The 14,787-nt window shown below is 34.5% G+C and overlaps 1 protein-coding gene across 11 annotated transcripts in view; it reads right to left on the bottom strand.

The window, feature by feature from the left end:
• Positions 1–14,787, bottom strand: part of LCLAT1 (lysocardiolipin acyltransferase 1) — a 187,595-nt gene that overhangs the window by 96,048 nt on the left and 76,760 nt on the right. For 10 of the 11 annotated variants that reach the window (XR_004257183.1, XR_004257184.1, XM_032239206.1 and 7 more), the window contains one exon: positions 9,583–9,781. Coding sequence is in view for 7 of the 11 variants with exons in the window: in XM_032239206.1 (XP_032095097.1) it covers positions 9,583–9,781 (199 nt within the window). In the remaining 4 variants the exon portion in view is untranslated. Of the gene's footprint in view, positions 1–6,832; positions 6,966–9,582; positions 9,782–14,787 lie in introns of those variants that run through there. The other variant, XM_032239213.1, reaches the window with a different exon arrangement.

The following is a 14,787-nucleotide window of genomic DNA, read 5'->3' as shown; positions in this document are numbered from 1 at the left end:
ACTTTAGTTTGACAATTTCAATAACACAATTTTTATTGAGGCAGGAGAATTGCTTGAACCCACGAGGCGGAGATTGCAGTGAGCCGAGATCATGCCACTGCACTACAGCCTGAGTGACAGTGCGAGGCTGCATCACCAAAAAAGAAAAAAAAGGAAACAGAAGAACTAAAGAATTCTACATCAACTCAAAAAATTGAGTTTCTAATTAAAAACATACCCACTAAAGAAAACTCCATGCTTAGATGCTAAACTGGTGAATTCCTTTCATAATTTAATGAGGAAATAACATCAGTCCCATACAAACTCTTAAAAGAAAACATGTAAGGAGAGAACACTGACCATCTCATTTTATGAGGCCACAAACAGATAAATATCTCACAAGAAAAAAATCCCTAATAAATATATATATAAAAACTCTTGAAAGCTGTTAGCATATTGAAACCAACAATATATAAAAAAGGTTAAGTGGAGATAATCCTATAAATATAAGGTTAGTTTACCATTAGAGGTTAACCAATGCAATTTAACATGTTAATAGAATAAGAGAGAAAATTCATATTATCATTTTAATAGGTATAGCAAAAGCATTAAAACCAAATTCAACACCGTTTTATGATAAAAGTCATAGCAAATCAGGAATAGAAGGGGAACTCCTCAACCTAATTAAAAGCATCTATGAAAAATCTACAGTTAGCATTACACTCTACAGTGAAAGGCTCAAGGCTTTCTATCTTAAGATCAGGAACATGGCAAGAATGTCTGCCCTCAGCACTTCTACTTAACATTATACTAAAACATAGCCACTGCAATAAGGCAAAAGAAAAGAAGGCATATAAGTTGAAAAATAAAATTATATTTACATGCAAGCAATTTGATTATGTATGTAGAAACCCTAAAGAACCCACAAAGCATGTAGAATAGTTGAATTTAGAAAAGTTGCAAGATATAAAAATCAAGTACATTTCTATAAACTGGCAGCAAACAACTGGAAAGTAAAAATTCAAAGCAACTCCAAAATAGCATCAATCAAAAATACTTAGAAACAAATCAAATGCAAGCTGTGAAAGACATTTATATGAAAAACTACAAGTACTGCAAAGGGAAATTAGATTGAATGCAATCACAATGAAAATCTTAACAGGACTTTTTGAAAAAATCAGCAAGCTTATTTTAAAATTTTAATGGAGAGGAAAAATAAATAGTTGAAAAAATTTTAAAAGAACAGTTGATTTCAATTCTTGCTATAAAATTACAGTATAGTGACAATGTGATATTGATGAAATAACACTTACCGGACAACTAATTTTCAAAAAAGGTGTTAAGTTAGTTTAGTGGATAATGGGTAGACTTTTCAATAAAAGCTGCTAAAAAACTGGAAATTGGTATAGGAAAAAAAGTAAACGTTGACCCTGCCTGCCTCACAATAAAAACTGAGTCAAAATGGGTCATTCATAAAGTTAAGAAGATCATTAAACTTCTGGGAGGGGAAAATATTTGTGACACAAGGTTAGACAAAGAAAGAACAAACAATAAGAAATGGATTAAAAACACCTCTTGAAAATAAAGTTTGCTCTTTGAAAGACAGGTTTAAAAAAAGTAGAGGCCAGGCGCCGTGGCTCACGCCTGTAATCTTAGCACTTTGGGAGGCCGAGGCAGGCAGATCACGAGGTCAAGAGATCAAGACCATCCTGGCCAACATGGTGAAACCCCGTCTCTACTAAAAACACTAAAAAATTAGCTGGGTGTGGTGGCGTGTGCCTGTAGTCCCAGCTACTCGGGAGGCTGAGGCAGGAGAATTGCCTGAACCCGGGAAGCGGTGGAGGTTGCAGTAAGCAGAGGTCGTGCCACGGCACTCCAGCCTGGCACCTGGTGACAGAGTAAGACTCTGTCTCAAAAAAAAAAAAAAAAAAAGTAGAAAGGCAAACCGTTGTCTGGGGTAAAAAAAAAAAAAAAAAAAAAAAAAAAAGCAAAAAAAATATATATAAAGAGCCTATATCCAGAATTTTTGAAGAACTCTTATAGACCAATAGTTAGAGAAGAAACCCCATAAATAAAGGAGAAAAGATATGACTACAAACGTCACAAAACAAGCTATATGAATGAATGGTCAATGAGCACACAAAAAAAGGTTCAAAATCCCTAGTCTTAAGAGAAATGAAAATTAAAATCACAGTAAGTTACCACAACAAAGCCACAAAAATAGCTGAAGTCAGAAAGACTAAAACTACTGAATGCTGACAAGGATATACGACACCTGGAGCTCTCTCTTACATTATTGGTTAAAATTTAAAAGGAGAAAAATTGTATGGAAGTTATAAAGTTGAACACACATTTCCCATATTATCCAAGGGTTTGGGTGCAAAAGGGTACAAGGATACAACCTAACTGTTGTGAGATACATGATGGTATGCAATTTAAAACCGGTTAATTTTCTCGAATGTAAGTAATACATTAAAAATAATATAAAAGTATGGTAAATAAAACAGCATGGTACTCATGCATAATTAGATCAACAGAAGAGAACAAAAAGTCTAGAAATAGACCCTATAACAAATGAAAATTCAGAATAAAATAAAACCTGATAAAATGTGACATTTCAAACTAGTCAAGAAAAGATTATTCGGAAAAGAGTACGCGGCTGAGTAGCTATCTGGGGGGATAAACAATAAGTCCCTTTCTCCTAGCATTTTTTGGTTTTTGGTTTTTTTTTTTGCTTTTTGAAGAGACAGTGTTTCACTCTGTCACCCAGGCTGGAGTGCAGTGATACAATCATAGCTCAATGCAGCCTTAAACTCCTGGGCTCAAGTGATCCTCCTACCTAGGCCAACTAAAAAGCTATAATTACCATGCCCAGTTCTCCTAGCTTAGACAAAAATAAGCATGACAAATGAAACCATAAAAGCATGATGGAAAAGCTAAGTTGACTATGAAATCCAGATGACATAAAAGATTAATTAGTTTGACTGCATAAAAAAAGGATTTCCAGTAGAAAAAAAAAAAACCTAACCAAAGAAAAAGGACAAAAGACAGAGAAAATATAAGCAACCTGCCAAAGATAAAATGTTAACATTTCTACTAAGAATTAATATAACTCAACAGGATAAAGACTAACATTCCAATAGAAAAATGTCTAGCTTCATCATCTTTGAGAAAACTAAATATAAACCTACGTTGAAATATCTTTTTTATCTAACTATAAGTTTGACAAAGACCCAGGTATTTCATAGCACCATGCTGTTGAGAGTATAATGAAACAACATATATACTGTTGTCTGAAACAGAAACTGATTTAATTCCTATAGATGGATATGGACAGTTATCTCCCATACTATGATCCAGGTTTCAATTCTTACTGATAAATTCAGTTTTATGTGAAATACTGCACAGACAAAGAAAATCACTGCAACATTATTAGTAAGTGCTGAAGACTGCAAAAATTTAAACAGGGATGGGTTAAAAATATCATGTATCCTTAAATACTAAAAATAACGCAGCAGTGGATACGCTGACAGAGAATAATTTCCAACATATATTGCTAAATACTTTTTAAAAAATAAAATATGAACAACAGTGTATATATTTTGTTACACCCATTTCTATTAAAAAAATGAGTGTAACAAAATAATCTGCTTGTATATGCATGGTATATCTCTGAAGACAATTGGTAATAACTGTTTTGAGGAAACTGAGTGACTACAGAGACAGCATGGGAAAAAAATTTATTTTCTGTACACAACTCTTGTAGCTTTGATTTTGTATAATGTACCTGTTAATTATAATACATAAAAGTTAAGTAATTGAACATTTTATTTAAAATTAAATATTTTTTATGCCTTGACTGTAGAACTAAACAGACCTGGTTTCATAACTTATTGCCACCCCACAGTTCTATGTGTAAGAAGGCAAATTACTTAATATTCTTAAACTCCATTTTCTTTAAGTGGATTATGTTATGATATGCAGTTGTGACCTTTAAATAATTTAATGTATATAAAGTCCCTTACACAGTATTCTGCACACAGCATATAATACTAGAAATTTTTACCTTTTCCTTTTTCTGAAATTATAACCAAATTGAATGACTCAAATTTTTTTTGACATCTAATTTAAGATGGACCATGATTAAGGAGTACAAACCATTGATCTAAAAAAGATTCCTTAAAATGATTAGTGGACAGTTTACTTTAGCCTGCTCTATACATGGTAATCTAAGGTTTTTGTTTATATAGTCTTACAATACATGTTCTTAAATAAATTGAAAGTAGACCAGCTAAGTCTGTTAAACAGAATGTCTGACATTAAAAGAGAACATTTAATGGTGTCTAGATCCTGACTAAACATGCTTGGCTCTCAAGTTTTATTTTTAAAAAGATTAGCCAGGCATCATTGTGCGAGCTGGTATTAATAGTTTCAGTTACTCAGGAGGGTGAAGTGGAAGGACCACTTGAGCCCAGCAGTTTAAGATTACAGTGAGCCATGATCATGCCACTGTACTCTAGCATATGTAAGAGTAAGACCCTGTGTCTCAAAAACAAAGAAGTCGGGGGAGGGTGGTAGAATTCAGTAGTGAAGCCATCTGGTCCTGGGCTTTTCTTTGCTGGGAGATTTTTAAATTTATTAATTTAATCTCATTACTTGTTATTGGTCTGTTTGGGTTTTCTATTTTTCCCTATTTCAATCTTGATAGTTATATGTTCAGGAATTTATCAATTTCTGCTATGTTTTCCAATTGGCTGGCATATAGTAATTCATAATATCCTCTAACGGTCCTTTGTATTTCTGTGGTATCAGTTGTAATATCTCATATTACACTTCTAATTTTTTATTTACTAATATGTTTTTTGAGATGGAGTCCAGCTCTGTCACCCAGGCTGCAGTGCAGTGGGGCAATCTCGGCTCACTGCAACCTCCACCTCCTGGGTTCAAGCAATCTTCCTGCCTCAGCCTTCCAAGGAGCTGGGATTACAGATGCCTGCCACCATGCCTGGTTAATTTTTGTATTTTAGTAGAGACGGGGTTTCACCATGTTGGCCAGGCTGGTCTAGGACTCCTGGCCTCAGGTGATCTGCCTGTCTCGGTCTCCCAAAGTGCTGGGATTACAGGCATGAGCTACCACACCTGACCTATTTTTTTTTTCATCTTCTCTCTTTGTTAGTCTAGCTAATGGTTTATCAGTTTTATTTATCTTTCCAAAAAAATCAACATTCCATTTCATTGACCTTTTGTATTTTTTAGTCTCTATTTTGTTTAGTTTTGCTCTGATCTTTCTTATATCTTTCCTTATAACTGATTTTCAGCTTGGTTTGCTCTTGCTTTCCTAGTTCATAGAGGTGAATTAGGTTATTTATTTGAAATCTTTTTACCTTTTTGATGTAGGCATTTATTGCTATATGCTGCACTCTTACTACTGCTTTTGCTGTATCCTACACATTTTCGTATGTCATGTTTCTATTTTCATTTGCTTCAAAAATTTTTTTTATTTCCTTCTTAATTTCTTGATTGACCCACTGGTCATTCAGAAGGGTGTTTAATTTCCAAATATTGGTACAGTTTCCAAATGTCCTCTTGTTATTAATTTCTAACTTTATTAGATTGTGGTCTGACAGGATATTTAACATAATTTCATTATTTTTAAATTTGCTGAGACTTATTTTGTGGCCTAACACACGATCTGTCCTGGAGAATGTTCCATGAACTGATGAAAATAATGTATATTCTGTGGCTGTTAAATAAAATGTTATTTAAATATCCATTAGGTCCACTTGGTCTATAGTGCAGTTTAAATCTAGTATGTCTTGGTTGATTTTCAGCCTAGATCATCTACATGTTGCTGAGAGTGAGGTGTTGAAGTCCCCAACTATTACTATATTAGGGTCTGACTCTCCCTTTAGATCTAACAGTATTGGCTTTACATATCTGGATGCACTGATGTTTGGTGTTTATATATTTATAACTGTTATATCCTCTTGCTGAATTGCTCCCTTTATCATTATATATTAATAGTTGCCTTCTTGGTCACTTTTTATGTTGCAGGTTTTTTTTGTTTTTGTTTTTAACTTGAAATCTATTTTATCTGATGCACTATACCTACTCCTGCTCATGTGTGGTTTCCATGTGCATGAAATTTCTCTATTCCTTCATTTTAAGTCTATGTGTATCTTCACAGGTGACGTCAGTTTCTTATAAGCTGAATATAGTTGGGTCCTGTTTTGTCTTTTTTTTTTTAATTCATTCAGCCAGTTTATATTTTTTAATTGAAGAATTTAAACACTTTACATTCAAGGCTGTTATAGGTAAGGACTTATCCCCACTGCTTTTAAATTGATTTCTGGTTATTTTGTATATCCTTTGTACCTTTCTTCCTTATTGTTTATGCAATTTGGTGATTTTCTGTAGTGTTAGTTTGTTCTCTTTTTCATCTATATATCTGTTCTACCAGTATGTTTTATCTGCATGTTTTCAAGACGGTTAGATATGGTTTTTTTGTTCCAGATGCAGAAGTAATTAATCATTTCTTTTAGGACCAGTCTAGTGAGGATGAATTCTCATTTTTGCTTATCTGGGAAAGACTATTTCTTCTTCATTTGTAAAGAATAGCATTCCCAGTTATAGTATCCTTGGCTGGCAGTTTTTTATTTCAGCATGTTGAATATATCATTCCATTCTCTCCAGGCCTGTAAAGTTTCTGCTAAGAAATCTGCCATTAGTCTGATGGGGATTCCCTTTTATGTGACTTTGTACCTTTCTCTAGCTGTTTATAGAATTCTCTCTTTGACTTTTGAAAGTTTGACCGTAAAGTGCCTTGGAGAAAGCCTTTTCAGGTTAAACTTACCTGAATGAAGATCATTGGGCTTCCTGTATCTGGACGTCCATATCACTCCCAAGACTTGGAAAGTTTTCAGCTATTATTTCATTAAGTAGGTTACAATGCCTTTTTTTAACCTCTTCTTCTCCAATTCCCATAATGCAAAAATTGATCACTTAATGGTGTTCCATAGGTTCTGTAAGCTTTCTTCATTCTTTCTTTTGATCTGACTGGGTTATCTGAAAACACAAGTTTTCAGTTTCAGAAATTCTTTCTTCTGCTTGATCTAGTTTATTGTTGAAGCTCTTGATTTTACTTCATTTACTGAATTTTTCAGTTTCAAGATTTGTTTGGTTCTTTTTTACACGATCTACCATTTTCCTGAATTTCTCATTCAGATCATGATTTATTTCCTGCTTGTGTTTGAATCCTTTATCTGTGTTCTCCTGTATTTTGCTGAGTTTCTTTAAGATCTTTATTTTGAATTCCTTTTCAGGTATTTGATAGGTTTCCTTTATTCTGGGGTCCATTAACTGGAGAATTCTTGTGTTCCTTTGACGGTATCAAGTTTCCTTGCTTTTTCACATTTACTGTGTCCCTACACTGGTATCTGTGCATACGATGGAACAGTCACTTTTTCCAATTGTATGGTATAGTTTCTATAGGGAAAAACTTTTTCTTGTAGATATGTCATATAGTGTCAGTTGGGTAGAGTGCTTTGACTTTGGTTCTGTGTAAGAACAGTAATATAGACTCCATATGATGTCTTCAAGCTTTCATCAACATCAGTGGTGTCTGTGAGTGCCTCACTAGCCTAGGCTACAGCGGTTTGTGGATGCCGTAGTGTGGCTTTACAGGAGGCAGGGACACTGGGAAGGCAAGTCTTTTGGCCCTGGTGGGTGAACACATGCATGCACACAATGCCACCAGAAGGGACAGAGTTGCCAGCAAGCCCCAGGTGCATATCATTCTACTCTTAATCTTCTTCTCCCCACTCCTATTACTCTTCAATTCATGAAGATGGGAGGGCAGAAGAAAATGTTTTGGAATTTACTTCTCTTCATAAATCAATTCAAAGTTTATGGCATTTTTTGTCTTCTCATACCACACAGATGGGTGATACATGGTTTTCTTTCCTCTCCTTGATTTCATAATTTTTTTAAAATAAAGGTGACAAAAAATACACAGTTGCCACTGTCCTACAAAAACCTTTGTAAGAAGACTTTTCATTACGGATTCAATCTCTATTAGACACATAATAGAGATTGAATGCAGTTTTTTCATTTTCTGTTAATGTCAGATTTTGTCAGTTCCATTTTTCTGTATTTTTAAAATCTCATATACAGTACTTTTAAAGTCACTGGCATAATGTTATTCTTAATATCCTGTTAGTATATTTCATGTAGAATCAATCTTGCTATTGGTAATATGTGCCTTTTTTATTTATCAGTCCTCTGGCAATTTTTTAAATACTGAGATCTATGACACATCTTCAATCTGTGAGGTCTATGCTCCCTCCCTTAGAATCTTTGAGGATGGTAACTGCTTCTACCAATAACACATGGTAGGAGTGATGCTATTTGAATTCTAAGGCTGGGTCATAAAATACCTTGTAGCTTCTTGCTAGTTCTCAAGTGAGAGCGTTCTCTAAGGAAAGCCAGCTGCCATATGAGAAATCTGACTAACCTGAGACCACTATATTGGAAAAGTGGCAAAGAGAAAGATAAAACTGTAAGTACAAAAGCAATTAAAACACAAACAGTAAATCAACCACAAACACCTTTACTAGTCTACCCTTACTGGCCTATCATGTGATGGCCTGACCTTTGCCCTCACAACTCATAAACCATGTCAGTACACTAATAGACACAGGGTTTAAGAGTGTAAATAGTTTAAATAAGTAAGAAATGTTACCTAGGTAAACCACAGAAGTATAAATGTAATCAATGAGGCTATCAGGAGTATACAGTGTACCCATGTGAATAACTGGTTTGAATATATTTATAATCTGTTCCTCTCCCTCATTTAACATTAATAGCAAGTTAAGAAAGGAGGCCATTTATTTTTAACATGCAATGCTGAAATATCGCTACTTCTCCAACATACAATGAACATGTTGTATTCCTAGCCATTTAAAATAAACATTTCCAGGAACTTTTATATTATACAAGCACAACCGGGCATGGTGGCTCACGTCTGTAATCCAAGCACTTTGGAGGCCAAGGTGGCGGATCACCTGAGGTGGGGAGTTCAAGACCAGCCTGACCAACATGGTGAAATCCCGTCTTTAAAAAAAAAAAAAAAGACTTTTTTAAAAAAAAGTTATAGTTTGGGGAAGTTCAGAAAGTACCAACACCTAGTATAATGCTTGGAACCTAGGTATTCAATTGATATTCACTACATAACTATGAATGAATCAGTTAATGTCAAGTACTTTATCAGCACAGACCAGTTTCTGGCCTCAATCACAAGTACTACATGCAATAAAAAGTTACTGAACTATTAATTCATATCCTTCAATTTGGTGATCCTCAGATACTATATATCCATTTCCTTGAGAACAGTTTATTTCTCTTTCAGAATAATACTTTCAAAAAAGAGATTAAAATAAAGTCATCTGCCATAGCAGATCCTCTAAAGACAAAAGAACCTGAGATTTTTTTTAGCCCAATGAGGATAAAAATAGAATCCCTTTAATGCTTAAGTCAGTTTTACAGTGGGTGCATTACATATAAAATTAACGAGCCACTTAAAATAATGTATGAGTAATAACCTACCGAATCCAGGAACACTTTTGAGACTGGCTTTGAGGCAAATTTTCTCCCATCTGAGGTAGCTATATCTCATCAGACAATTCCACAGGAACATCCAGTCCATTCTCGTCCGATGGTTCATGATAATGACACTTCTTTCTCCAGGAACAAATGCATCCCCAGTTATGATCACTTTTACACCAAACATGGTCTCCAATAGTGCCTAAGAAAATAATACAGATATAGAGCAAATTAAAGTTATGATTTTCCAAAGGTAAATTTTGTCATGCCTTATAAATAAATCTTACGATTTCTAATAAGTAAAAGTATAGTATTTCCCATCATCCTTGCCTCTATGATAAAAAATTGAGGGGTGAGGTTATCTAGAAGATATCAAGCACTATTTCTATTTTAAGCTTCTGGTGATTTCCTAATTAAAAAATGCTAACTCCTTGATATCAAGATATCTTATTTAAGTAAAAAGAAAATATAGGCCGGGCGCAGTGGCTCACGCCTGTAATCCCAGCACTTTGAGAGGCCGAGGTGGGCGGATCATGAGGTCAAGAGATCAAAACCATCCCATCCAACGTGGTGAAACCCCCTCTCTACTAAAAAATACAAAAAAAAAAAAAAATAGCTGGGGGTGGTGGTGCGTGCCTGTAGTCCCAGCTACTGGGGAGGCTAAGGCAGGAGAATTGCTTGAGCCTGGGAGGTGGAGGTTACAGTGAGCCAAGATCGTGCCACTGCACTCTAGCATGGCGCCTGGCAACAGAGCAAGATTGTCTCAAAAAAAAAAAAAAAAAAGAAAGAAAAAGGAAAAAGAAAATATAAAAGGTGTACATGAAGATTTTACTGTGTAATATTTTAGGGATACAGATATGTAACATTATTATCTTTTTTTCTAGAAAGAATAGTCAAAATATTAGCACTGGATACGGGGGGGTGGGGGGGAAAAACCCAGGAAGTTAAACTGTTCATTTCCCAGGTACTTATACTATGACGTTTTAAAAACAAAAACACAGATCTTTATTCTGACAATATATACAGAATAAATTAACTATACATCTAAAATGCTACAAGCCTTTAGCACCTATAATAGTACCTGGAATATAGTAATGTTCAAGTATTTGCTGAATTTACTTAGTTCACTTTTCTGATGGCCAAGTATACGATATATATGAAATATTTAGAAAAACACTATACTATAGACTTAGAGTTCTTGAAAGTAAAGTCACAGATTATAATAAAACTTGATTATTGATTTCAAACTCTTATTTGAATTTTTTAATTATTTACATGTAACAAATTTACTAGTTAATGTTTGACTTACTAATAAAATGAGAATTGATCTAAAGGCAAAATATAAAATAAAAGTTTTCTTGGCGAGTATCATGATAATCCCGATCAAAGTATAGCCAACAGAAAAACTGTGGTATATTCATATAATGGAAAAATGATATAACAACGAAAGTAGATGAACTACAACTATCTACAGCAACACAAAAGACACACAGAAGTATAATTTTGAGAGACAGCAAAACAAAAACATATACAATAAATGTCAATATACAAGGCTTTCTAAAAGATTAAGGTATTTTAAAGGTGATTATATAGATGCTAAAATTATAAAGAACAAGAAGGAAATAATTATCTTAAAAGTCAGATTAATGGCTACTTCTATCAAAAGGAGGGTGTTTTCATTGGAAATCTAGGTAGACTGCTGGAGAATTGGCATGTTGTATTTCTTGACCTGACTGACAGTTACACTCAAAATTATTTATTAAATTATAATTTGTGTTTTAATTACTTTTTGGTGTGTTTGCTATACTTCACAATAAAAAACATTTTTAAAAAAATGCAATACAAAACAGTAAGGTTTGAAAACATAATAAACACGATCAACAAAACAAAGGTTCAAAATAATATTAGCTAAAGAAATATGCTAGAAAGTAAAAAGAAGTTAGAAAAGTTATATGTTCAAATTGTTAAAGAGTCAAAGCATTAACATCCTGATACAAAATCATCTGGGCTAAGTAGCTACAGATATCCCATAGGTCGTCATTAAGTCACTTTCCCACAGATGAGGTTCACTTTAAGCATGGGTATTTAATCTAGTACCTATTATGTCCTAGAAGGATGGCCTCCAAGAGGTCAATAAAAATGTATTCCTCTTAAACTGCATATAAAGATATGTCAATGTGTACACATACTTTTTGCTAGGTAAAATGCTTGGGGTCTTCATCAGATTTTCAAAAGGGTCCATAACTGTTCAACTAAGTATAATCTCTACTTCAGAAAGTCCCTTGAAAGTGAAACACCTACATGGAAGACTTCAGGGTAGAAAGGATTATGACAGAGTGCTCCAGGCTTGGACCCACAGCAAAAAATATCCCTTTTTTAACTTCTAAGTATAAAGGGCCATCAAGTACCAAAACATATCACTGAATTATATGTCCTGGGCCAAGGGATATGGGTAAAGTTACCAGACAAGGTTAACTTGTAATTTGGATGACCTCCACTCTACTTTCCAAATATGATACACTTTTAAGTTTTTGCAAAGAAATGGAAAGTGGAATGCCCTTCACTTAGTTGGCAGAAAAAAGAAGTTGACTGTTAGTTGTATGTTGTACAAAAGACATAAAAATCTTATTTTTTATTTATTTATTTTTTTTTTGAGAGAGAGTCTCACACTGTCACCCAGGTTGGAGTACAGTGGCTTGATCTTGGCTCACTGCAACCTCTGACCCCCAGGTTCAAGCGATTCTCCTGCCTCAGCCTCCCGAATAGCTGGGATTACAGGTGCCCACCACCACACTCAGCTAATTTTTTGTATTTTTAGTAGAGACAGAGTTTCACCATGTTGGCCAGGCTGGCCTCGAACTCCTGACCTCATGATTAGCCTGCCTCGGCCTCCCAAAGTGCTGAGATTTCCCAAAGTGCTGGGATTATAGGCGTGAGCCACTGAGCCAGATCAAGAGTTAAAAGTCTTAAGCCTATAAATCCCAAACCTCAAATCTAACTCTATATATGCAATTTCTAATATATGATACCTATGGATCCCAAACAATCCTTTTTCATTATGAAAAATAACAAAATAAACAATTCAAGACTGGGATGGGTGTGGAGGCTCACACATGTAATCCCAGCACTTTGAGAGGCTAATGCAGGAAGATCGCTTGGGGCCAGGAATTCGAAACTAGCCTAGGCAACACAGCAAGACTCCGGCTCTACAAACAATTTTTAAAAGCCGGGTATTATGGTACATGCCCAGAGCCTTAGCTACTCAGGAGGCTGGGGCAGAATGATTGCTAGAATCCAGGAATTTCAGGTTACAGTGAGATCTCACTGCACCACTGCATTCCAGCTGGGCAAGAGAGTGCTGTCTCAAAAAAAAAAAAAAAACAAAACAAAAAAAAACACCAAGACTGTGTGTCCAGGAACATCTCATATAACATGACATTCTCTCCCTTGATATCCAGCATTCTATCAGAATATGCCTGAAAGTTATATAAATAACCTTCTGGGCAGCCAAGATCTCAAGTCCACATTAATCATTTGTAATACCAGACGAGATATATCCAGTCAACCTTATTTACAGCTCCTGCAAAGGCAGAAAAACAAATATACTACACAGAAATAAAATTGTAATATCTATAAAGAACTCTAGAATTCAAATAATCCAAACTAAAAGAATGGGAAAAAAAGACACTATTCTCAGATTTCTCATGTTTATTTTATTTCTAGTCTACGAGATAATAGTGTCAACCGTAATAAATCTTACAAAATTTTATAATGCATTGTTTCTTATATTAAGAGTAAAAATTCTCATAATTTTTACCTAATTGGTCAAAGATTTCTCTGTGTATTATTTAATAAAAATACGGGAACATTTTCTGAGGATCTTTTATATATCACTACTTACTAACGTCCAAGTGTTCCAATATGAAAACACAAAGATGAGAGCGTTTCCTCTCATGATCACAGAGAGAGTTTTGCCATCATGCCCGCTGCTGTCACTCTCATTTATCATTCTGATGGATCTTTATTTAGTCTGAGGTAATAACAACTCATCTACACATCTGCTTTCGCTTTTCAGGCTCAGCTTAGGTCTGGTTCCCCAAACCCCTAGATACTTGAGGCTTTGCAATCCCAAATCATTCTTCAAACACTGAGCACCCACTTTCTTAAGAGCAACAGTGTAGACAAAAATCACATTCAGCAATCTATGTTTATTGAACACCTGTTTTGTGCTAGGACTGGAATGGTATCAGAAGGCTGTGGAAGGAACTTGTGCCCTGGATAGACAATTAGAAAATGACCTCTAAATTCCTAAGGCATGATTTATGGCGAAAGGGCAGAACTTGCAGTAATTTTTAAAATCCCAGGTAGTAATCAGACTCTTGGTTAGAGTCAGAATTTTGAGAAGCAAAAACTGCTCTGAGCACATGCTGAGTTTGACCATTACAATATTAATCTTATGTTGAACAGAATGGTCCAAAAATGAAAGGAACAAAGACATGCTCTCCAAATTATAGAAACATTCAAAGAAAGACTGAATGGTCACCCTGCAAATGGTTCTAGAAGGGACTCTTGCATACAGTTAGGTTAGACAAAGTGACCTCTAAGTCTCATCTAATTCTAAGATTCTAAAACATTTCACTGCTATGCCTCTTTTAGCACAGAAAATGTGCTCCTTAAAAATAGTAAGACAAGAAAAATCCTGCCAACAAAATCATTTTAATCCACAAGAGAAACTTAACGAAAGAGCAGATCATTTTGTGACTATTTTTGTGAAGCAATAATTAGTTTAAATACGTTTATCCTAATTTATTTTTAGTTGAAAATTATTTTTAACTTTCTGGGATTGCTTAAAATAAAGTACATCAATAAGGGATAAAACAATAAATTTTAGATTAAATTCACTCTGAATTTAAAAATAACATTTTGCTATTGCTTAAAAATAAAAACTCCCTTTAGCTCCTTCTACAAGTATGAGATAAAAGGTGATAAAAGACACCCTTGACAGTTCTTCACTGTTTCTTTCAACAGAGATGTTCACTATCTCAAAGCTAGAATATCAATTTTTCTGTAACCTAGCTATAAGGAATTCAAAATCTATATATTTCTTAACTAAAAAAACATTCTCTGCCCAATATGCTGTAACTAGTAAACTAAACAGCTGAATGACTGACAGCAGTGTTCCAAATTTATATTAATTTTTCACTAGTA

The sequence above is a fragment of the Sapajus apella genome, unplaced genomic scaffold (assembly GCF_009761245.1).
Source record: "Sapajus apella isolate SASKATOON/1434 unplaced genomic scaffold, GSC_monkey_1.0 scaffold44, whole genome shotgun sequence".
Taxonomy (NCBI): Eukaryota; Metazoa; Chordata; class Mammalia; order Primates; family Cebidae; genus Sapajus; species Sapajus apella.
Note: the sequence above shows the minus strand (reverse complement) of the source record. Positions and strands in the feature narration are given on the sequence as shown.